This window comes from Juglans regia, chromosome 7 (assembly GCF_001411555.2).
Source record: "Juglans regia cultivar Chandler chromosome 7, Walnut 2.0, whole genome shotgun sequence".
NCBI classification, from domain to species: Eukaryota; Viridiplantae; Streptophyta; class Magnoliopsida; order Fagales; family Juglandaceae; genus Juglans; species Juglans regia.
Window position 1 is genome coordinate 49,789,021 of NC_049907.1, and position 25,698 is coordinate 49,814,718.

General features: G+C 35.0%; 2 protein-coding genes across 5 annotated transcripts; one reads left to right on the top strand and one right to left on the bottom strand.

Annotated features, from left to right (window-relative positions):
* Positions 1-243: 243 nt before the first annotated feature.
* Positions 244-11,236, bottom strand: LOC109013068 (ribulose-1,5 bisphosphate carboxylase/oxygenase large subunit N-methyltransferase, chloroplastic). 3 transcript variants are annotated; one of them, XM_035692117.1, is made up of 15 exons: positions 11,022-11,236; positions 10,653-10,762; positions 7,468-7,531; positions 7,263-7,373; positions 6,919-6,978; positions 6,340-6,447; positions 5,070-5,139; positions 4,394-4,434; positions 4,211-4,291; positions 4,101-4,136; positions 2,061-2,144; positions 1,813-1,946; positions 1,256-1,344; positions 942-1,090; positions 244-778 (listed from the first exon to the last, which is right to left on the bottom strand). In XM_035692117.1, the coding sequence occupies exons 1-15, from the start codon at positions 11,130-11,132 to the stop codon at positions 602-604; spliced, it is 1,425 nt and encodes a 474-aa protein (XP_035548010.1). In that variant the 5' UTR covers positions 11,133-11,236; the 3' UTR covers positions 244-601. The 3 variants fall into 3 exon arrangements, with proteins under 3 accessions (XP_035548010.1, XP_035548012.1, XP_035548011.1); XM_035692119.1 differs by lacking the exon at positions 6,340-6,447; XM_035692118.1 differs by lacking the exon at positions 4,211-4,291.
* Positions 11,237-15,997: 4,761 nt separating this feature from the next.
* Positions 15,998-17,227, top strand: LOC108996491 (histone H4-like). 2 transcript variants are annotated; one of them, XM_018972421.2, is made up of 2 exons: positions 15,998-16,125; positions 16,648-17,227. In XM_018972421.2, exon 2 carries the CDS (start codon positions 16,669-16,671, stop codon positions 16,978-16,980), a length of 312 nt encoding a protein of 103 aa, XP_018827966.1. In that variant the 5' UTR covers positions 15,998-16,125; positions 16,648-16,668; the 3' UTR covers positions 16,981-17,227. The 2 variants fall into 2 exon arrangements, with proteins under 2 accessions (XP_018827966.1, XP_018827965.1); XM_018972420.2 differs by having other exon boundaries at positions 15,998-16,099.
* The last annotated feature ends 8,471 nt before the right edge of the window (positions 17,228-25,698 follow it).

Consider the following 25,698-nt stretch of genomic DNA (forward strand, 5'->3'; position numbering starts at 1 on the left):
TCCTGGGTTTAATAGTTTCGGTCCCACTTACTTACACAATAATAAGCTTTTTTCTTAAAATTAAGGTGGTATTTTGACAGTGAGTTGAAAAAATAAAAGTTAAATAAAATATTATTAAAATATTAATTTTAATATTAATATTATTTAAAAATTTAAAAAATTTAAAAAAATTAGATTATTTATTATATGTTATATAAAAATTTAAAAGAATTATAATAACGAAATAAAATGAAATATTGCTGCCTAAAAGTTGATTTTAAACTTGGATGCCAAAGGATTAATCATCTTTATTATTAACTCTCACTCTTTCAATACCAACTCTAGTCTCTTATTTATACCTCTAAAACATCATCTCATTTAGTTCATAAATCGAAGATCATCTCCTGTCGATTAAAATAGCATTTACTGGAAAAAGGAGCAGCATATGAAGCTAATAAATTGAATTTTCATTTTAAACAAATTATTCTACGAAAATGAAGATCGTGTTGCACTTTCCCAAATGGGTAATTTTTACTTGAGTTATTAAGGACCAAAATTCAAGATCGCGGGATTGTCATATTGGGTATCTGACAGCTCTCCAAGTTCGTCCGGGAATAGTTCTCTAATCACTAATATTCTCGCAATTGCAGGTGAATGTAGTCAAGGTGGCACAGTAGTTCTTCAGCCAAGCGGAAGCAGATTTGAGAATCCGAAGCTCGCCATTGAGGAGATCTCGAGCCATTTGCCTCCTACGAGCAAGTGTTTCACACATGGGAGGGAAGCTGATAGGCACCAATGACTGCACAAATGCAAGAACCCCCAAAATAAAGGAAACTCTTCTATTAACACAAGCAATGATGGTACAACGAAGATCAAGGGTAAGAACTTAACTTTACGGCCAGATTCAAAAGTACACCAACGTATGAATCAAAGTGTGAGATAAATCTCTTTCAAGTCTTTACCTTAATAGCCGCATTATATTCCTCAATTAATTGAGTGATTCGTGATAACAACATCTGATGTGCCCGGATCTCTTTGCTTCTGTCACTTAAAGGACGTCTAGCCAGCCTGCCATCATTTTGTGCAGCCTCCTTGGCCAAATCACCAAGTTCTGAATATTCAATTATAACAAGGCAACAATTTTTTTTAGTAAGCAAAAAATTTATTTATAATGAAAAATAGGCATCGCCCCCAAGTACAAAAGCAACAATTGCAGAAGGCTGCAAATAATAAGGTAACACTAGTCCATACAAGAACAATGGAATTTAACACACACCTTCATAAGTGGTGCAAGCTAAAACTCGAGCAAATGCACGGAGCGACTGAGGGAGACCTTTTCCTTTTCCTTTAGCAGACCCCACTTCCCTATGTGAGTGTAAGTCATTAAAAAGAAAAACCTACTTAAAAGAAAGAAATCATTGGAAAGAAATCGAGATGGACAACATAATTTCTGAGGGTGTTCAGTGACTACAGGCATTGGTAATTTTAGAGCTATTGGCTTGGATGATCATTGAGGGGTGGAACCATTCTATAATTCATACTCTTTTTAAACAAAAGAACTACCAATTTTCAGTACACTTGACTTTGTTGGTACTACACCTGCATCAGACAGACAACTAATTTCTGAGGTGGACACATCCACCTGCCTATTATATTGGCCAGGTCGGCTTCATCCTAGGAGCTACTCCTGCCACTTCTCTTGTCTCTAGCTTTCCACTAATCTGTTTATTTTTAATTCTATTAAATTGGACTGAAAAAGCCCATGAAATTACACTATCATTCAACATCAAGTGGCATTTGATCTCGAAGAAACAAGTATCAGAAAGAACCAACTTGATTGTGAAAGATTCCACAGACGAGTTGAAACCATTGACATCTTTAGCGATTGGGGTGCAATGTCTTTGCAAAAATTCAATCTTCTTCTCACGCAGAAGATCATGATGAGGTACATTAAACTGGATCTGAACCTGATAACAATAAACAGGTACAGCACTTAAAAAGCAGAACTCCACTGTATGGAAATCATCCCATTGTAAAACAGTACACCAATAGACTTTTGAAATTCCAAAGTTATGACTTACCTCGTCCTGTTTGTTGTATGGAAGAGAAAAGCCAAAGTCCAACATCAGGGTAGCATTTGAAAATTTTCCGTATCTGATTAAAACCTATACAAATGTATTGAAGTAAAACACAAAGTGTAACTAGGGAAATCCATTGTGCAACACTATCCATGTAGTGCAAGCATACAGCTTGACAGTACATAGTTTAATTTATTAGCATGTAGGAACAAAATAACAAGGAGACAATACAAAATTCTAGAGCACTTCAAACTTTTGCCTCATTTAGAATGATATGCATAGGGCTTGGGTGGCGGGCAACCGCAATCCGGCCTGCCGACCCAAGCAGCCCGACACGCAAGGGTAACGTCCGATACTGCAGGCAGATTCATTTAAAGATAAAAGCAAATGGGTGGGTGGTGGGCATGGGTACCCACCCACCTAAGCTTAAAAAAAACCCTAATTCTATTCTTTCTCTCCTACCACTCACTCCTCTCCTTTCTCTCATGCTTCTCACCTTCTTGCAAATCCTGGGTCGTGGCTCACATAAGCTGATTGTAGCCGAGAGACCCACAACCATGGTCGTAGGTTTCTTGAGCTGGTTGTAGCTGAGAGACCCACAGCTATGGCCGTCGGTCTCTCGAGCTGGTTGCAACCCGCAGTCATGGCTTGGTCGTGGGTCTGCACAGAGACCCACAGCCAAGCAGTGACGGTGGGTTTTTGCAACCAACAACCATGACTTGGTCGTGGGTCTACACAGAGACCCACATCCAAGATGTGGTTGACGACCAAGGGTAAGTTGTTTGCACTATTTTTTTTTTTAATTTCTGGTTTTATCTACGTATTTGAAGTTTGATCTAGATTTTGGGATGGATCTGTGATTCTGTCGGTTTGTAATGTAGACAACAAAAGAGAAGCATAGCAAAGGGCCGAGAGTTGTCTCTATATGAGTTTTGGGAAGAGGGTTGGGGCAGATCGAGAGCGCGACGGTCATGGCAGATTTTTGAAGGGCAAAAAGCATACAGGCAGGGTGGAAAATGACCACCCTGCCCACGTGGGTGTGGAGGGAAGGTAGCACCCTTAGTTACGCAAAATTCACAATCTTTTGCTACATGAATATGCTGTCATCCATCATCAATGTGCATACAATGTAAAAGCACAATTTAAAATATGCATATAATTAAGACATACAAAAGTTAGTCTCTCTTTCATGGTAATGAAAAATTCTATTTACAAAATAGTATGGATGACATACCTAGCAAAGCACTTACATGACAATTTGAATTGGAAAATAAATTTTATAATTTGAATTTTACAAATCAAATCTTACCATATAAGTGATGTGGATGGTGTGTTCTATACCTATCTTACAATAGAAGAACTCCATGTAATTAGGTATTGCAAAAGAGTGGTGAAGAAAAAGAAAAATAATTATTAAAATACTGAGTTGAGTTGGTCATTTGTGGAGACTAGAATTCAATTCAGGATACGTTAGTAAGACCTTCTTCCAAAGAAAAACATTAGACGAACCTTCAACACTCACGCACCCCCGGGAGGTTTTGGTTGGGGGGGGGGGAGGGGAAGATGGTCCTGTATGATAGTGTAAATTCCCCACAAAAGTGTCAGACATGACAAAAGCAGCACAAGGCTGTCAAGTTTCAACTCTAGATGATACACACCAACTGCTTGTATAGAACAACAAAAGGCTAAAATTTTGAACACATGCAACAGTCATTTCAAGAGGAATTTTTTATTTTTATTTTTGTTGGCACCAGCTGTCCAAGAACAGCATCCCGACTGATTCCGAAGGTGCACAGGCCCTAGGCAAAGAACTTTTCGCAAGTGCACCTCTGATAATTCAAGGAGAAAATCTCTCAGTCTGATGGACCCTAAAAATTGTTTGCACCTAAAGGGATTTGAACCTTAGACCTTGGGGGAAGCATACCCCCAAACCCAAGGCCTTTACCACTTGAGTCAACCCCTAGGGGTTCATTTCAGGAGGAAAATTATAAACACCTAACTCTCCAAATTCAGGAAAAGAAATCCCTATATGTAGAATCTGACCTGTTCACCAGCATGATAATTACGATCAGCAATGACCTGCACAGACAAGTGAAAATTGACAAGACCATACCTAACTCGCAGGTGCACACACAAACAGAGAGAGAGAGTACTTCTGAGACTTGTTTGTCATCATCACTAAATACAATTGATTCTGAAGCTCCATCATGATTTAAAAAGTCAGCAAATGGAATCTACAAATATATTATAATGGAAAGAGAAATTATGTAAAGAGTATAAAGAGTAATTGCTCTTAATCCTCCAGAAAAGTGCACACGTCATCATAAAATCAATACCAGGGATAATCCCTCTGAGCTTCCCCATGCTCGAGAACCAACTGTCAAATTAGGAATAAACTTTCAGATTAACTTATTAGAATACAATCCCACGTTACCCTTATATAAACATAAAATTAGGTAGTACTTGGCATCAGCATCGAATAACAAAACGCTACAGCCTCTAATGAGCAGCAACAACATAACTTTCAAGATGAGTAACTAGGTTTTGAATGGGCAATTCATAATCCGAGAAATGAGTAATTAATTATTCAAAATGACCCACCAGCTGACTCTACCCAAAATTGCATTGCATTTGATTAAAGAAACTTCGAGGTTTGATTATAGAACAATATCACAATATCTACCAAGTAAAATGAAACTTAAAAATTTTGAAGTCATGTAATTTTGAAGTCATGTTTGACGGTAGAAAGATGAAGGTTTCTGCACAAATAACAATTAAATACAAAACCAAATATGTGCAGAAAGGAGCATTCTGAGGTCCATCAACACCAGAATCACTTGATAAACTCAGTGTGTCAATATTATGCAAGATGCAATTTTATGGTGATCAGAATTCTGGTCACTAACTATTAACTTAGTCATAACAGACTAAACTATGCAATTTTTTTTGGTTCAGAAGCAGGAATTGAATGTTCTTCACAGGAAAACATGTATTCCAACTGAATATACTTACCCAAGGCACATGCGTGCATGAAATCCTTATGTGTGATATCTCCAAAAAGTTCGGGGAAACATTGAAGAGCCTGTAAGCATCATAAAGCATGTCTTAACATAATCAGAAAGAGTCTGTATATCACTGATAAAAAAAGACCACAAAGAATCAATATGCAAAAAGCCATTATATGAATACATTCAACAAAATTTCATAGAAGATAGGCCTCTAATTAATATGTACATTGCACTATTTGATATTCCAATGCTTTGAATTCATTGATTGGTAGTTCTGGTCAGTTGATTCTGTCGAACAAAAAACAACCCAATATATTAATTTTTTGGATAAGTACATTAAATTGCATTTAATGATAACATATTCCTCGAGCTTTGGATCACATAGTAAGCAGTGGAATATATCTGGGATAGATCTCGACTTCAAATCTTACAAAAAGGGGGAAAAGATTTAAAAAAAAAAAAAAAAGAAACAAACAAACAAACCACAACAGGAAAAAAAAAACTGATTTCTCTGAGTAGTCGCACTTCTAGGACATTGATGGCAGTAAAGCATATTTATTTCCATAGTCCTGTCCTCATTCTTGTTCAGTTCGGAAGTTATTAATCATAAAAAGAAACAGTAGTTCAGCAGAATGAAGAGTGACATTGCCACAATTGATGTCCATTTTTATGCACTAGTGTCCCCAATCTTCACCAACAATTGCATAAGGGTGTAAATCTGGGCGCTGAAATATTTGAAGCTGATGAATGTTCTCAAGAACATGGAATATATTTTAAGCGAAATAGAATGTGTTTGTTACAGCATATACCACTGAGACAAGAGTAATTGGCTCATTGTATTGCCATTCTTTAAGATTGTGTTTGGGTAGTGAGGTGATCTTATATATTTTGTGAATAGTAGTGAAACAGTAATGACAAAATATTTAATAGTAGTGAATAGTAATGAATAGTAGGTGAAATGTAATAATAAAATAATTAATAGTAGTGGAGTATTACTCCACTACCCAAACTAGCCCTGTCACCCCATGCTGGATCACTCACCATCTGCTTTATCAGTTAATATTAATCAGTGTAAAAATTAATAAAAACCAGAAAAGGTGGGAATAAGATTGCAGGATTCCCTAGCCATAAAAAGTTATGCATACTGATTCACACATACACATGTAATCAAACATACACATGCATATTGATTCACACACACACACACACACACAGAACCATGTATAAATGAAATCAAAAGAAATAAAAAGGAAAAAACATATTGAACCCGTTACCAGCCTGATTGCCAAAAAGTCCTTTTTAATTTGAGATTTGTGATTGATTGTTTCTTGATAAACCGAGCTTTGACAAATCATCTCCAACTCAGCTTCACTCCAAAATATCTCCAAAGATTAAAACCGTATACATCAGATATATGGAAGCTAATTATATAGAGGCTACGTTGCTAACTAAATAAAAAACAGGGTTCTTTTTTCACTTCTTATAATATTACAATAAGGGAAACATCCCCCTCACAAATTCTCTTTTTTCGATAGATGGAACTTCAGACCTCTCCCTCCCAACTGAACAGAGCAAAATGGTTGTCATGAATTAGAGTACTTTAAATTATTAATAATGACATGGCATCCAATTATCTATTTAAGAAAAAGCCATTATAAAATGGAGGTCGCCACATTGCTGAGTTCAATACATGTACAAATCAAGAGAGTCATTTTTAGCAGTATTATAGCCTGCACTTCCCCTACCTTTCAGAGACTGCACATTTCCACATAAATGATTCCAGTGAACACTTGACTGCAGGCTTTTTCTATAGAAAATATTTATGATGCAACATGAACAAAGGAAACACTTACCATATTATGCATCTCCCCGGGCTGAGGAAGACGGCTGACATAACGGGCCCATTCAGATTTCTGTAATGAAAGAAATGGATACAGAATAAATCATTCAGTTCTTATTTCCTCAAATATTGACAAATAAAGGAAAGAGACAACACAACAAGATATACAAACAAAAATAATAATAATAATAGCATTCTCAAACATACAAGAACATGAAAATATGCTTTATTTTTATCAGTAAACAAGAACTTTATTAATGAGAAAGTAGGCATAGCCCAAGAGTACATAGGAAACTATGCACAACCTATATTGATATAAACATTCATATGAGCTTACAAGAAGAAATATAACATTACCTGGCCGAATTTCTGCTCAACAAGAATAACAATAGCAAGCTTTGCGATATTCCCAACTTCATTACCTAATAAGGATTTGATTTCCGGAAGAAGATGAGCTGGTGTTACTTGCTGCAAATCAATTAGAGAAATCACGAAGTACATTTGGTTTCTACTACAGCAAGGCGTGCCTTAAAAGAGTACAATAGTGCTTATCAATTGATACCACGCTGTAAGGAACCTTCAAAATGCAGTCTCCAGTTTGTATGGTTTTAGAAGCAAACAAAGACCTGCATGCGGGAAACAGATGTAACTCAAACTGATTTTGAAAAAACAAACAATTCAATATTTTTTTTTTTGACAAGTAAAAGATCAATATTATACATATGAATGAAATAAGCATAGCCCATGTACACAGAAAGTATATGGAAGAACACCTAAATACATTCTACGTGCGATAAATTAAAGACAAAAAATCATGAACATTGCCCCCCTGCAATACAATGGCGGAAAGCCAAGACAATAATGTGTGGAACAAATATTTCTTCAACTCGGCCAGTGTGCGTTCCTTATCTTCAAAGCAGCGCACATTCCTTTCCGTCCAAATACACCACATGATGCACGACGGAATCATCTTCCACACCATTGCCACTTGATGACAACCTTGCATCTTCCTCCAACAACCCAACAGGTCCACCACCCTCATAGGCATAACCCAAGCTAAATCAACCATTTGAAAAATCTCATCCCACAATGCCCTTGCTACCTCACAATGTAGTAAGAGATAGTTCACCGATTCTCCATTCTTTCTACACATGTAGCACCACTCCATGACTACACATCCTTTCTTTCTCAAGTTATCCGTGGTCAATATCTTCTCAAGGGCGGCACTCCAAACAAAAAAGGCTACTCTAGAAGGCACACGAGACCTCCAAATATTCTTCCAAGGAAACGGAGTATTATCTTGAGATGTCAAGATATTATAATACGCCTTCACTGTGCATAACTTGTGATTGTTAGATCTCCATTTCAAACGATCACGTTGTGCTATAGGGGTCCTTGTAGAATATAGTAATCTGAAAAAATCTGCAACAATAGATAATTCTCAGTCATGTAAATCCCTACTAAAGAGAATGTTCCACTGATACGAGCCATGAGAAAATAGTCGCACTTCCGCTACTGACGCCTCCTTATTAACTGCAATACGATATAGAGCCGGAAAAGCCCTTTCTAAAGTTTGATCTCCACACCACATGTCCCGCCAAAAACTTATTCGATTGCCCTCACCAATTACAAAACAGATTTGATTTGCAAAGCATGGCCACCCCTTCCTTATAAACTTCCATAAACCCACACCATATTCCCCTCTTACTTCGTTGGAATACCACCCTCCCCTAGCGACGCCATATCTAGCATCAACAGTTTCCTTCCACAATGCTCCCTCCTCCAAGTGATATCTCCAAAGCCATTTTCCCAATAAAACTTTATTAAAAGTCCTCAAGTTACACACTCCCAAACCTCCATTCACAACTGAGACACAAACTGTTTTCCATCTAACCAGATGAAATTTCTTCTCTTCCCCCATGCCTCCCCATAAGAATGCCCTAAAAAGTTTCTTAATCCTATTTACCACCCTTGCAGGCATAGGAAATAAGGATAGAAAGTATGTGAGAAAGTTAGTGAGTGTACTCTTAATAAGAGTGAGGCGACCCCCCTTTGAAAAATATACCCGTTTCCATCCAGCCAACCTTTTCTCTATCTTCTCCACCACTCCATCCCAGATAGCTCTATTCTTAAACGTTGCTCCCAATGGAAGGCCCAGATATTTCATTGGAAAAGAAGACACTTTACATTCCAGCAAGCTTGCTAAACTAAGGATATTAGGAACTACACTCACAGGAGCCATTTCAGACTTACCTAGATTCACTTTGAGCCCTGACACTGCTTCGAAGCAAAGTAGCAATGCTCGTAGTGTTTGAATTTGGCTATTATCTGCTTCGCAGAAGACTAAAGTATCATCTGCAAAAAAGAGATGTGAAATGATAATAGGGCCACCCGAGCCATTGCCCACCTGAAAACCAACTAAAAACCCTCCTCCAACAACAGTCTGCATCATCCTACTTAGCGCCTCCATAACTATAACAAATAAAAGTGGGGATAGAGATTCTCCCTGCCGCAAACCCCGTGAACTATTAAAAAAACCAGCAGGTGTGCCGTTCACTAGAACTGAGAATCGGGCCGTGGAAATACAATGACGCATCCATGAATTCCATCTAACCCCAAAACCACACCTCTCAAGCAGGTATAAGAGAAATTCCCAGTTCACATGATCATACGCCTTCTCCATGTCAAGCTTGCAAACAACACCTGATCCTCCCTCCCGAAGTCTGTGGTCCAAACACTCATTTGCAATGAGTACCGAATCAAGAATTTGTCTCCCCCGAATAAATGTGTTCTGAGACTTAGAAATGATATGCTCTAACACCGGGCTAAGCCGGTTGGCCAGGACCTTTGCAATAATCTTATACATGCTACTGATCAGACTTATTGGACGGAAGTCCTCAATAGTCGAAGCCCTGTGTTTCTTGGGAATGAGAGCAATGAAGGTCGCATTGAAAGATTTTTCAAACTTTTGGAAAGAATGAAATTCATTAAAGACCTGCATTACATCACCTTTCACAATATCCCAACAAGTTTGAAAAAAATCCATTGAGAAACCATCCGGACCCGGTGCTTTATCCTTATTCATACCAGAGATGACTTTGTAAATCTCTTCTTCCGCAGAAGGTCTCTCTATATCACACGCTCTCTGTGAGTCAATTGCCTCAAAAGGCAAGGCATCAAGCTTCGGCCTCCAAACAATTCAATATTTTATAAGCAAAAACTTAATATAACTCCCATTGAAGACAATTTCAAAGTAGGTTAACAAAACACTATTTTCCATGCCTAACCTATGACACCGTTATGAAAGCAGGATGAGATAGGAGCAAAAGAATGGACACTAGCTCATACTCAATACTGTTAGGATCAAGCGCTTACCACTAAGCCAGCAACTGTTAGCAGAGGCGCAACTTTATTTCCTTATACACTTTGGCTGCACAGAGCCACACATCTATATGTGCTTCCGACGGGCATGAGGGGCTTCGCAGTGCACACAAGGTGCACCGACGGGTTGGGCTGTCAAGCACCGATAGACTCCCACAAGTCTAGCGAGTCCCTAAGGTTTGTAGTGTTAAAATAATCAATATACCTGGTGACCAGAATGATTGCTCCAAATTTTCAAAGTTTCCTAAGAATTAACTATCGTTTTTCAATAGGAACAAGATGCTAGTAGTGTTTCAATTAGAGTTTCTTTCCAATTTTGTAAAGAAATAAGCAACAATATCTAGTAAGAAAAAGAAAGAAAAGAACCTGCCGTAAGCAGATTTGCCAATCGAAAGCACCGATGATATCTGAGAGCCAGCTTTTTGCTCCAACCACCGCAGAAAATTGTCAGAGTCCTCGTCCAATGAGCGGGAACCCTACCACACAACAACGCGGCAGCATGTAAAATTAATTAGACCCTAATTAGTTTAGCTAACACAAACTTGGCATTAAATGAACCTACATTGGCACCACCGTTTGGTTGCTGGGAAAAACGACGACAATAAAGGGAATCCTATGCATACACTGACACAAATAATTGGATTGAGGACTCTAAATTTGATAGCGTTTGCTATTGATACAAATTTTTCAGGGAACCAAGCAGAGAGTGAAAGGGAGAGATGTTAAATTCGAAACCTGGGGTCCGGATAACGATGTGAACTTGAGCTTAATGCGGAGACTGGGAGGGACGGAGAAGAGTGGACGTTGATACGGCCTGAGGTTCGGGATTCGAGTTCCCCTGAGCATTGCAGTGTTCAAACTTCAGAGCCAAAAACGTTTTCGTTCCAGAGTTCAAGAACTTGGGCGTCTGCGCAAAATATTATTTCATCCCAACGAACTTAACTTGACTATACCCGTTTGGATGTTCAGTTTGAGATTATGGGTGAGTTTGGTTACCAAATTCATCTCAACTCATCATTACAACTTTTTCAAATCTTAATATAAAATATAATAAACAATTCAACTTTTTCAAATCTCAAAATAATAATAATATTAAAAAATAATATTCTAACAATATTTTATCATCTCAACTCAACTCAACTCAACTCACTTCAACATCCAAACACAACCTATGTCTTAGATGATTTATAAATAATAGTAAAATTATTGCGTTAAAATAAGACAAAATCATTTTTAAAATTTTGTGTATTTAAATTTTAAAGTAAAATGAGATGGTTTTGATTTTTTGAGAATTTTATAGTTATAAATCTCGCTAATCATTGCAATTAATACCTACCCAAAAAATATTCCAATCACATGATTAAAATTACTAAATTTTTTGAATTTATTTTAATTAATTATTTTTTATATTTACAAAATTTATAAAAGATGGTAATTCTAAGAAATTGAAATTTTTATTAATATATCATTATAGAGAGTTCGCCTTGGATGGACTGATCAGGAAATGTGAGGTTTGGGAACTCCCTACATATCTATTTATGTAGGGCAGTTATGCTACAGGCAACTAGAGGGAAATTTCGTGGAAGGTGTCTTTGTCTTCATGTTTTTGAGTGGCGTCGTCTTCAACTGATCCCAACATTTTGTACGTGGTCGCCATCGTGAGTAGGACCAAAGGTTGTTGCGGTCGCCGTCATCATATATTCCAGATCTCCCCGATTGCATATATTCCAAGGTCTCTCACAATCACCTCCAATGGTCACTACCTGCACATACTCACTTATTCTCTCTCCAATCTTATTGTTCTTTATTCTTAACCGTTTGAGGCAGATATCCTTTTAACCTTCAAGGCCTCCATTGAAGACTCCAATAATGCTCTCTCTAACTGGACTGGTATCTTCTACGTATCCACGCCTTCACTTTCTGTTACTTCTCTAAACCTTCAAAACTTAAACCTTTATGGTGAAATCTCCTCTTCAATCTGTGAGCTCCCCCTATCTTTCTCACCTCAATCTTGTTGACAATGTTTTTAAACAACCCATTCCTCTTCATCTCTCTAAATGCAATGCTTTGGAGACTCTGAATCTCAGTAATAATCTCAATTGGGGTTCAATCCCCATCTTAGATTTCTCAGTTTAGTTCTTTGAAAGTGCTTGATCTCAATGGAAACCATATTGAAGGAAATATTCTAGAAAGCATGGGCTCCTTGCAGAACCTTGAAGTACTCAACTTGGGAAGCAACTTGCTTTCAAGTAGTCTACCTTGCTGTTTTTGATAACTTCATCGAGCTTCTTCTTGTTCTTGATTTGTCTCAAAATGCATTCTTAGTCAGTAAGCTTCCCAGTGACTTTGGGAAGCTTGAGAAGCTCGAGCAACTTCTTCTGCAAAGCTCTAGTGTTTTTATAGTGAAATCTCGGACTCTTTTATGGGTTTGCGAAATTTGACAAATTTGGACATTTCCCAAAACAATATGACCGGCGAGGTTCCTCATACACGAGTGCTGAAATGGTCAAAGAGGAATGGATGATGGAGTGCTGAAGACAACGGTAGGGAGTCGTCGTGCTAAAGGGGTTGAAGAAGAATGGAGGTTGGAGTGCTGAAGGGGTTGAAGACGAATTGAGGGAGACGAGTTCGAGGGTTGAAAACGAAGAGAAGAAAAAAAGGGCCAAAATGCCTCGTTTCATTTTCTATAGGGGCAACGGTTCTCCTGTAGTTACTCCTCCCGGTTGCATATAGCGTTTTTCTTGAAAATATGAAGAGTGTTTTCTCCTTTCCTGAAAAAGTTGGTTCAGTTTAATCTTTCCTCTTAAAAAAAAAAAAAAAGGTTGGTAGTGAAGTGAAAGTTTGTCGTGATATGAAACCAAGGAACTAAAACCATCTTTATAATTTCACATTGACCGTTTGAATACTGGACGAACTCTCCGTACAGAGTGAGTTGATATATTTTGATCTTAATTCTAAATCTAAACCACACTATATTGATATTGGTTTATCTATATGTAAATACAAATACATATTTGTATAACTAGACTATTAAATTGACTACTGTATTATACATATAAAAATATTTTCATAGTTATAAACAATGTCAATACATATTTAGAGATATACCATTCACTTTTTAAATATTATTTTATTATTTTTTCCTTTCTCCTCCCACTCACTCTCTCATCACCCTTTCATTTTCAATCTCCCTTAACAACAAAACAACATTCACCTTCATTTTTATTATTATAATATATTATATTTTTGTATCATTTGTTTATATTTTAAATATGATATATAAAAAAATTATATTTTTTTTATTATTATATTTGTACTATTAATGTCAAATGTATGTAGTGAGTACTAATTGTAAAATATATATAAAAATAATAAATTTTTATTCAAAAATGTATAATTCAATGTGAGAGTTTTTCTTAAATGACAAAGACAATCTCTAAAATATGTTATTTTGTATATGAAAAATCAATATTAATTCTATAATTGTTTAGTATTGAGGCAGAGAAAATACGAAATTTCCAAATTCCTTTTGAAAAACAAAAACTCTACTTTCACCCGGGGCAGGGACCTCCCACGTACCCGGGGTTCCACGTACGCTTAGCTAAATGGTGCGTTTGCACCTTTTGATTTACCCTTTTAGTAAGCTTTCCAAGAACGGCCAACCAAACCGTCTTAAACATTCATTTTCCCTGCTTTTAAAACTAGTTTCAAGAAAAAAAAAAAAGTCCAGTTTACTATCTTTGAAGCTAGACATCATTTGCTCGATTGTGCCTTGTGTCATGATCTTCCAATACTTGCATCCATGGACACCGCTCAATGGCCGCAAGTAGATAGATCCAAATACTCGGTCTTATGGTTCTTGATTCAGTCTGAGACTATGATTTTCTTTCAGGGTCTGACTTTTTGTGAGAATAGTTTAGACTCCTAGTTTGTTTTTCTTGTTTATTGGGGCACTTTTTTGGTAAAAAATATGATGTTCATGGCTAGTGCTCAGTGCAAGTCCCCACTTAATTGGATTTAATTCTTATTAGTTCTTCAATTAACATATTTCACTTTATCTTTCTCTTTTGGTTATTTGAAAACTGCAACAAGAACCGAATTTCTACTATGGCTACTTCCACTACCTTTCAATTTTCTAATTTAGAGCTTCTTTCTGGACTTACTTCAAGGGGTTTCAATTCCTTCATGCCCATGCATGTTCCATATCCGAACACGGTTTATACGTCTGGGTTTCCCCTGCAAGATTTCAAGGTGCAAACCCTGAGTTTCTTTCCAGATGGATGAGGATAAAGAACTTGAGGCCCCGAGAGAGAAAAATGAGAGGATGCACGCCCAAATTGGGGTTCCGAACAAAGAGAAAAAGGTCACAGTTTGAGCCAGATTTGGAAACGTTTGCGACTCTTTTATAATCTCCCTCTACTTCTCCCTGATTATAAGTCTTCCTCTTCGTTAAGTTACTATATCTTGTTTCAGAGAGAGAATAGGTTCATGGAAGAAACTCGACAAAGACACGGGAGCAATGGATGAGGGAGAGAACGAGAGAGTAGAGGCACAATGATTTGTGATTTTGTGGTAAAAAACTATACTATATTTTGTCTGATTTTGTCGATGAAGACAAGTTTGAGATGCAAAATATTAGGGATGAGTTTGGCTTCGTGAGATTGGTTCTTGAAATAGAGTTTTTTTTAATAATAATATAAAGGTGAACAATGCCACGTCAAACAATTTCGACCCAACAACGAGTATCTATAGCATAATTGTTTGAAAAGTATACGAATTTTAATTTGAAAAGTGATGTATGCAACTGCCCTTGTGAATCGTTGGGGGTATCGGTGCCCACGTGGAGATGAAACGTACCATTTCATTTGAATTCTCATGCTCACATCTTCTCCATGAAGCCAACCCATTCCCAAGAAGCCAACCCTTCCCTTCTTCTTCTCCACTCCAGATCTGGTCTCCACGAAGCACCATCGAAGCCCCCTTCATCATTTCCACTCAGAGCAACCCATTTTCTTCTTCACTCAAATCTGGACTTCATGAATCCTTCATTTTACATTTTCCTCTTCTCTTCCGATAAAAAGGAAAGTGGGTTTTGGATTCATGAAAAATGAGTCAACAGGTTTTCAAGATTGAACTCCATGGCTATGAGTCCTAGTGTGAGTATCTCATAACTAGAGTTGAGGTCCTTCAAGATACAAAAAGCAACACATGATGGTTTAAAAACAAAAAAACAAAAGGGATAAAGAAAAGCTGGGAAACACAAAAGATACTTTAGAAGGTATCTACTTGTGTTTCCATGGTGGAAATATGTGTGGGTTTCTTATTTGCAAGCCTCCACTCTAGCCTTATTGATTTCTGTCTTTTTTTTCTTATTCTACTTCTTGTCTTTCACATAATGTTTACCACGTACAGCCGGTTGCATCCCGTTTGTGCATGCTGGTTGTACGTACACAAAACTATTTTAATTTTAGATTTATTGTGGATGAGAAGTGAGCGAAGCGCCCCCACAGCAACTCAAAGTAAAACTGCCAAAACCCAAAATCTAGTGCTCAATTTCTTGGCCACGTCATGGATCCACTGCGTAGCTGAACTTGCAATCTGATCCCTATGTTTGGAGATCAACGGCTTAGAATCACCCCCAAAAAGTATGCATCGCGGATCAATTCCAAAGTACCAATCTTCAGGTATCCTTCATTATAAGTACCCATGGATCCCTCCCAAGGAAACAAGGAAACAATCCTTCTCCAGTCTCTCCCCGTGAATCCCTACCAGTCAGTTGTGACGCAGCTCGCGGATTAAAGTGTGCGATTCAGGTTCATCTATCAACTTTAACGTCAAGGTTTCTCATCCCCTTTAAATTTGTCTGCATGGCATATCTTCCTGAATGCTGTGCTCCAATGGCGAAGATGCATAAGGGTTTCCAAGCCATTGTCTTTAGGGTTTTAATGTGGTGCCATTTTCAAACTTGTTGTGTGGTTGCTCGATTTTCTCGGTTTGTTTTTTGAAGTAATCATTTAAGGATACAATTGAGCAATTGATCTTGTTAATCTATTCCTTCAGTGGGTAATGCGCCAATTTTCCTTTTCCATTATTTCATTCCCCTTAATAATTAGGTTGGTTGTGTGGTGTCTAATGGATAGTTAATTGTTTGTGCTCTATACAAAATAAAAAACTAGAAGCTGAGAAAACACGAATCTTAAAAATCTCGTAGCAGTCTAGTGAAACACATTAATCCGCCTCATTTTCTTTCTTTCTCATCTTTTCTTGACAATTGAGTGGGTGTCCTCTATCTGTACCACGAAATCTTAGTCTAGGCTTTCGATCGAATGCTAACCAGTTTCATCTTGTTTTGTGTTTACAGATCCCTCCTCGTTGACAAATAATGTCGGGGCGTGGCAAGGGAGGCAAAGGCCTTGGAAAAGGTGGAGCTAAGCGACACTGCAAGGTCCTGCGCGACAACATCCAAGGCATCACCAAGCTTGCAATTTGGCGCTTGGCCCGTGGAGGAGGTGTAAAGCGCATCAACGGCCTCATCTATGAGGAGGCTCGTGGAGCGCTCAAAATATTCCTAGAGAATGTGATTAGAGACGTCGTTACCTACACAGAGCACGCTCGCCGCAATATCGTGACTGCTATTGACGTGGTCTACGCGCTTAGGAGGCAGGGCAGGACTTTGTACGAGTTTGGTGGTTAGGGTTTGAGGTTCAAGTCTTTCTATAAGAATGAAAAATTTATAGGTTTTCGTGGTCGATTTGGTAGTTAGAATCTTGTTGCTTAGCTTCATTGCAAAACTAAGTATTGTGCCATTATAGATAGCTCTGGAGTCGATCTTGTAGTGCATTGAGATGGTTTATTGGGTCTGTGATAACGGTTTAAAAATTATGCAAAACATTACCTTTTTCCTTTTTCGAAACTATTTTGTGGAAGCACGGCTTTTTTCCCTCCTTAGTCTCGGCCTCTCTTGTGAAAAGGCTGCCATTAAATAACCATGAGGCCCAAGACATTATGCGGGTATGTGCAACTCATTGTTCGATTATTAATAGGAAGTATTTTTATAAACTCATCCTCATAAATTCATAATTTAATTTAATTTAAAAAATAAATTTTAAATTTAAATATTATAAATTAAAGTCTGTCATTTAAATAGTGTATGATGTAGAAATTTTTAAATAATGCTATTATTTAAAAAAATGTTCAAGCAATATGAGACTGTATGTTTTGTTGTCTTGTCTCATTTTTTCTCATTTTATTTTATTTTCTGAACATTACTTAAACATAAATATTTTCAAATTAATTATTTTACAACTTTTAAAAATAATTATTACAAGTTTTCAAATTTTTAAATAAAAAATAATTAATTTTTTCAAGTTTTAAAATAAAAATAATATTAAAAAATATTTTTTGACAATATTTATTAATCTTTAATTTTAATCTAAACACATCTATGCTTAGTTTGGTTATTGAGAATATTTCAGATATTCTTAGAATATTTTTTTATTATTTATTATTATTTTTTTACTGCTATTCAATATTCTATTATTATTTTTTATTTGTTTTAACTACTATTTATAGAATATTTGATAATGTTTCACTATATAAATGCAGCTTTAGCCCTCGATTGTTTTTGTAGATGGGATTAAAGGCATATAGGAATCTTTGGAATTGATCGGGAATCGATTAGACCAATTGTCAAAGCCTGAAACTGGACGGTGAGCGAGAGGAATTGAGGGAAAATCGATATGGGTGGTTTGGTGCCGATTTGAACCCCTGTGAAATTACTAAACCGGTCAATCTGGGTCTATTTATATATATTAATATATGTATATAAAACGGCATTGTTTCAGTTAAATGAGTAAAATGACGTCGTTTTAGGGTCTAGAAGTTTAAAAAAAAAAATATAATAGAATGGTGGCGTCATTTTAAAATGAATTACTAACCCCCCACCAATTTTCTTCTTTTCTGTGTCATTTTCTTCCTCTCTGCAACTTTCTTCTTCCATGGCAGACGATGACGCGATGCTTCTTCCTTAATTCCTCCTACGTCGACGGATGACTGAAGACCGTACCAATGCATGTTGAGATCGATATGATCAGTTTTCTCTCCCCGAACTCACGATTTCGGCTGGTTCAATAGACTCACGGTAGACGTTGGTGGTGTCTTGGTTTGGCATCGAAACCGACGCCTAACCCATCATTGTATAGCCCTAGATGGGATGAAATGAGATGAGATAAAATAAATTGAGATTAAAGTTAAAAGTTGAATAAAGAATTGTTAGAATATTTTTTTTAATATTATTTTTATTAAAAATTTAAAAAAGTTGAATTGTTTATTTTATTTTATATAAAATTTTAAATAAATTATAATAATAAAATAAATTAAAATGAGATAAATTAAAAAAAATTGTAAAAACAAACTAGACTTAATCTCACTTCATTTCGCAAATGAGACCTAAGAGCATTAGCATTGGACTCATCAAATGAGTTCAATTTTTAAAATTTGATGAATTTCACTTTAAACATACGGCATTGGATTCATCTTCTACTCAAATGTGAAGCTTTCAGTTGCAGTAGATTCTCATTTATCTTCAAATTTGAAGAACTACTATTCAACATGTATCGGATTATTTTATTACCAAAATCACCATTTCGCACGCAACTTCTTTCTTTCTTCACTCTCTTCTCTGCTTTCTTCTCTATCCCAAAAATCCTCAAATCCATTTTCGATTCTTCCTCTTGCTTTCTTCTAGATTCCTAGATTTCCTTATTCCTCTCCCGTTTTGTCTTTATAATTAAAAACTCTCTCCGAGTCTTTGCCATCGTCTCTTCCTCACATGCATTCTGCATTAAGTCATGGCGGTTGCAAATAGAGAGCTGGTGGAGATATTCAAGGTGAGGACTGACAAGAGGGAGTGCAAAAGGATCGTCCTCGAGAACTCCCTTGAGGTCCTACTCATCAGTGATCCTGATACCAATAAGGCAATCCGGTCTTTCTTTTTCTTTTTCTTTTCTATTCTTTTTTTTTTTTTTCTTTTCTAGGTGTTGTTTACGATCATGTTATATCCTATTTTAGATTTAATTCTCTTTCTGATTTTATAGTCTCGGTTATAATCTTTAAGGCTCATCTCGTGTTCGTCAGCTGGTTTTCATTTTCATCTTTCTTTTTCCAGTGTGCTGCTACCATGGATATCAGGGTGGGCTACTTCAGTGACCCCGAAGGCCTTCCGGGCCTCGCCCATTTTCTCTATAAGTTTTTTCTTTTTTTGAGATATTATTATATAGAATTATAATTTTGTGCATTCTATATTCAATTGCATATATTTTTTTGTTTTACTGTTAGTTTCGGTGCTACTTCCTTTACTGCAAATTTGCAATGTGGCTCTGTAAGTTTTTTCCATGGGCTTGTTCTTTAAATAAATACCCACATATATTTTTTGTATAATTGAAAGCTGTTCAACAAATGCTCGTAGCTCTGTAAGTTTTTTGATGGGCTTGTTCTTTAAATAAATACCCACATATATTTTTTGTATAATTGAAAGCTGTTCAACAAATGCTCGTAGCTTCTGATGTGAAGTTGAAGATGATGAACTCGGACAACAGGTGCACATTACTCTGTTTTGAGTATATGTCACTTACTATGAAGGATTTTGTTTATATACGGATTAACTTAGCAAACATTGAAATTTTGAAGTGGGGTTAAATGCAAATAGGCTTTTTTCTGTCTCAAATTTTTTTTTTTTTTAATTTGCAGAGCATATGTTGTTTTATGCTAGTGAGAAATACCCATTGGAAGATAGTTACTCCAAGTACATTGCAGAGGTACTTACCACTCATAATTTGGAAGGATACCTATGCCTTCTTCAAACTTATTACTGCCATGACTCCCGTTTTTCTTTCTTTTGTTTTTCATTTTTGATTCGATGTCATAGTAGATTGCCAACTCATGTGGGTTTTCACATTCTCTATCTGGTTGATTTTCTTGATGCATAGCATGGTGGCAGCACAAATGCTTTTACATCTTCAGAGCAAACCAATTATCATTTTGACGTTAACACTGATTGTAAATCTTCAAAAGGGGGCCTTCTATCTAATCTGATGAGCTACGTAAATTCATGTTTAATATATTGGCATAATATGTTTGTTGGATGAAAGAATTGTAAATGTGTTTGTTAGTTTAATAAATTATATATATGATTGTTGGGTAGAATAAGGGTTGTCAAAATGTGTTTGTTGGATAATTAGGTTGAGGAAAAAAAATTAATTGAGAAACAATAATTTAAGTATCAAATTAAATCATTAATTAATATATGGTTAGTGTAATCGTAAAATATGAAAGAAAAAAGAAAAAATATTATTATTAAAAAAATAATATTATATTATTATTTTGATGAATCAAATGGCTAATCCAATGTGGAGTTATGGATAAAGAGGTTTTAGAGCACTGACATTGGACTCATCAAATGCATTGGACTCATCAAATGAGTCCAATATTCAAAATTTGATGATTTTAACTTTAAAATCCTAACATTGGATTCACCATATGTTCAAATGTCAACCTTTTAGCTACAATACATTTCCATTCATCTTCAAATATGAAGACCTCATGTTCATCGCTATTGGCATTATTTTATTAGGAAAATCATCCTTTTTCGCCCGCGAATTCGTTGCTTTATGCCATTTCTCTTCCTTTGCCTTTCTTCCTCTCCCAAGTCCCAACATCCTGAAGTCCTTAAATCTCCGTTCTCTTCCTCTTCCTTCCTTCCCTCCCAACAGCTAGGGGTGTAACCGGTCCAGTCCAATTCAGTTTTTGACAAAATTTAAGACCGAACCGGTATGTATCGGTTTTACATTTTTCAAAACCGATTACGCACCGATTACCCTCCTAAACCGGTATCTCCAGTTTTACCGATTTTCGGTCCGATCCAGTCCGATTTTCTGATTTTTTACTAAAAAAATCCATATATACAAACTATCAAATACACATATAAAACACACAATCTGTTTTACAATGCAATCCATATACACAAACTATCAAACACATATATAAAACACCCAATCTGTTTTACAATGCAATCCATATACACAAACTATCAAACACACACACACACACACAGACATATACACTGACACACACAAACACACATATAAATTCAAATGTTCAGTTATCTTTGCAAGTTTCAAATGTTCCAATACACTGACACACTGATACACAAAAACACACATAAATTCAAAAAAGTTCATCCATATACACAAACACAGACTTCTAGTTCACGCATATGGAGATGGGGGGATTACAGAAGCTTCCCATCAATAATAAACTGCACTTTCAGGTAATTTCACAATCACAAGCACAAAACTCTAATAATACAAACACAATCACAAAATCCTAATAATTCATATAACTTGAATTAATTTCAAATAACTTAAATAAGTGAAATGAAAAAAATAATGGAAAAAGATTACCGTGAGGAATCTAAGAAATAGAGACATGAGATGAGGTGAGGTGAGGCCATAAGTTCGTGCGGGGAGGTTTGACGACGACAATGATTCCGTGAGCTCATGGTATGCGCGACGGCCGGTGAAGGGAGGTAGAGAGACAGAGACGAGAAGGCAGAGTAGAGGCAGAGACTAGAGAGGCGGAGACGAGAGACGAGAGTGAGGAGAGGCCGTAAGTTCGTGAAGGGAGGTTCGACGACGACGACAGTGATGCCATGAGCTCACGGTATGTGCAACAGCCGGTGAGGGGAGGTAGAGAGACGGAGACGAGAGGGAGACTAGAGAGGCGAATACGAGAGACGAGAGACAAGAGACAAGAGTGAGGAGAGGGGCGCTGTTTGAAATTGTTTTAGGGTTTATGCCTTATGGACCTATGGTATAAACGGGAATTGTGAGAGGAAACGGCGTCGTTTCCTTTAATTTATACTTTCAATTTTTTTTTTTCAAATGATAATTATTTTTTTTTTGATGGTTTGGGAAATTGATAATTAATATATATATATATATATATATTTGTAATGCCTTTAATACATAGTTAATAGTTATAAAATATAGTGATTTGGTTATAGTGATTTAGTTATAGTAATTACTGATTAGTATAACTATAGTCTATATTAGACTATTATTATTAGTTATATATTAGTATAGCTATATAATATATTAGATTATATGATAGTATTAATATTAGACTATTAGTATAGTTATATATTAATATCAGTTATAGTGATTTAGTATAACTATATTAGTATAAGTATAACTATAGTCTACATTAGACTATTAATATTAGTTAAATAGTTATAGACTTATATATTAGTATAGCTATATAATATATTAGACTATATAATAGTATTAATATTAGACTATTAGTATAGTTATATATTAGTATCAGTTATAGTGATTTAGTATAACTATAACTATAGTATATATTAAGCTATTAGTATTAGTTAAATAGTTATAGACTTATATATTAGTATGGCTATATAATATATTAGACTATATAATAGTATTAATATTAGACTATTAGTATAGTTATATATTAGTATCAGTTATAGTGATTTAGTATAACTATAACTATAGTCTATATTAAACTATTAGTATTAGTTAAATAGTTATAGACTTATATATTAGTATAGCTATATCATATATTAGACTATATAATAGTATTAATATTAGACTATAAGTATAGTTATATATTAGTATTAGTTATAGTGATTTAGTATAACTATATTAGTATAGCTATAACTATTATATTAGTAAAACTATAACTATAGTCTATATTAAACTATTAGTATTAGTTAAATAGTTATAGACTTATATATTAATATAACCATATAATATATTAGACTATATAATAATATAATATTAGACTATTAGTATAGTTATATATTAGTATTAGTTATAAACTTATATATTAGCATAGCTATATAAATTATTAGACTATATAATAGTATTAATATTAGACTATTAGTATAGCTATATATTACTATTAGTTATAAACTATATATTAATATAGCTATATAATATATGATCAATTAAATTTTTATTTTTAAAATTAAACTTTTATTTTATAATAACATTATCTTATATATAATTATATTAATAGAATATGATCAAACAAATTACAAATATTCATATTTAAGATTAACATTTTATGTTATAATTTATAAATTATAATATGAAATTATTTCATATATGATATATAATTATATATATTATATATAAAAATTTCACATATAATTATACATTATATATAAAACTTATATATAAAAAATATTTTATATAATTTTAATTTTATCTAAAACTTATAAATAAAATATTAATTTATATATATATTTTTATCAACTGGTCCGGGAAATCCTAAAATGGGAACCGGACCGGTTCCGACCGGTTTGCACATTACAATAACGAGTCCCGGATCGGACCAGTTCAAAACCGGTCCAACCCGGTTCGGACCAGTTTTTCGGTTTAAATTTAAACCCCTTATAACAGTCCATGAATTTCTAGATCCCCTTTTTTCGTCTCCCTTTCTTTCTCTTTGTTTCTTCCCTTCGTTTCCTCTCCATTTTTTTTTCACCAAGCTATCCAATTGTTTTGCTTTTTTCTGAAAATCATCTTAAAGCTACCTGTTTCTTTTTGGGTTCTTAAGACCTCGATTGGATTCAAGCTTCTATCTCAGTTCTATCCAAATGAGTTCATATGGCTGATTGTTTAACAGGCAAAGAAGTGTCCATGAGACTCTTGGAGGAGGTCTTGGTATGTGAGTTTCTCTTTTGATCATGGCTATTTTTTTTAATATTAAAATTTATTATTCGATCAAATTTAGCAGTTTAAATTTCCAACTCTTCTCTCTCTCTCTCTCTCTCTGTGAATATTATGCTTAAATTTCATCCTTAATTTAGATCGTTGTCAAGAATTCCGTTTGGATGTTTAACATTAATTGCGCGAAGCGATGGTTCAAGGATGCGCTCAAGGAGGCCAAGGCCAGTGATTAGAGGTGTAACCGGTCCGGTTCGGTCCGGTTTTGGATAAAATCTAGGACCGAACCGGTATGTACCGGTTTTATATTTTTTAAAACCGATTACGCGCTGGTTACCCTCCTAAACCGGTACTTCCAGTTTTACCGGTTTCCAGTCCGGTCCGATTTTCTGATTTTTTTAAAATGTAAGTTTCACAATTTGTCATTAAAAATTTGTTTATAAATTTTTTTTTTATTTTAAAAAAACTGTTTTATACTTTTATTAATATATTAGACTATATAATAGTATTAATATTATACTATTGGTATAGTTATAAATTATATATTAGTATTAGTTATAAACTTTTAGTGATTTAGTATTAAAATTTTATGTAATAATTTATAAATTATAATAAGAAATTATTTCATATATAAATATATATTATATATTATATACAAAATTTCACATAAAAATTTATAATTATACATTATATATAAAACTTATATATATATATTAATATTTAATATATATAAAATATTTTGTATAAAACTTATATATAAAAATTTTATTTTTTATTTTTTTTAATCAACCGGTCCAGTCCGGTTTGGTCCGGGCCAAAAAATTCCGGAACCGGAACCGGCCGGTTTTCCGATTTGAGTTTACACCCCTACCAATGATAGTGCTATGTAGGTCCTCTTCGGCCAGATGTACTGCAGTGGCTATGGTGTGTCTAGAGACCCTCGAAAGGTCTACCTCAACTTCTTATCTCTTGTTTCTATTTGTTATTTTTTATTAAATTCTTGCAATTGTTGCTCAATGCAATTTAAATCCTATGCAATCACGCATTTCTCTTGTATTCTCTCTTTTTTGTCTCATTTTTTATTTAATATTTATGGGTTTCTAATCATCGTTATTGCATTCACTTGGTTGGCTTTCTAAATTATTATATTGTGCTTTACTCTCAACTTAGACTCTTTTGTGGTTGTTGTCGAGGAAAGTAAATGAGAAAGAAAATTGACGTTTTGAATACCATCTAGCATATTTGGTTGTTTTTTTAGAAAAAGGTGTTTAGTTACTTCAAGTTATAAGTGGTTGTGTAATGCTCATAGGAATTAGTAGTTGTTTGTTTTATTGGTTCTTATTTTACTCTTTTTTTATTTTATCAAACCATGTCTTGGTCCTTGTTTTGATCCTTGTTAATAAGTTTATTATTTGATCCTTGTTTTGGTTAGATAGTGCTTCCTCTCTTGTTAACAACTTGTTAATTCATCTTGATTTCCTTACTTGGTTTAGTTTGTCTAGAGATCACGTTTTCTTCTTAGAATTTGCATTTTGAGATAATGGGCTATAACAGTTGTGGTTCTTTTGTTGATTATCTACAAAGTTCTCACTTATATGACTAATGAGACTTGTTTCTCAATTGAATTTTCATGCTTGCTTTGGTTGCCATGATTACGAAAGTTT

What these genes read in the sequence shown, in the direction of transcription:
- LOC109013068 (XM_035692117.1), bottom strand. Translation starts at nt 11,132, where the DNA reads ATGCTCAGGGGAACTCGAATCCCGAACCTCAGGCCGTATCAACGTCCA. An exon ending in CATCGTTATCCGGACCCCAG is followed by an intron (nt 10,763 to 11,021) that starts GTTTCGAATTTA and finishes GTTGTGTGGTAG; the next exon opens with GGTTCCCGCTCATTGGACGA. An exon ending in TGAAGGTTCCTTACAGCGTG is followed by an intron (nt 7,374 to 7,467) that starts GTATCAATTGAT and finishes ATTGATTTGCAG; the next exon opens with CAAGTAACACCAGCTCATCT.
- LOC108996491 (XM_018972421.2), top strand. Translation starts at nt 16,669, where the DNA reads ATGTCGGGGCGTGGCAAGGGAGGCAAAGGCCTTGGAAAAGGTGGAGCT.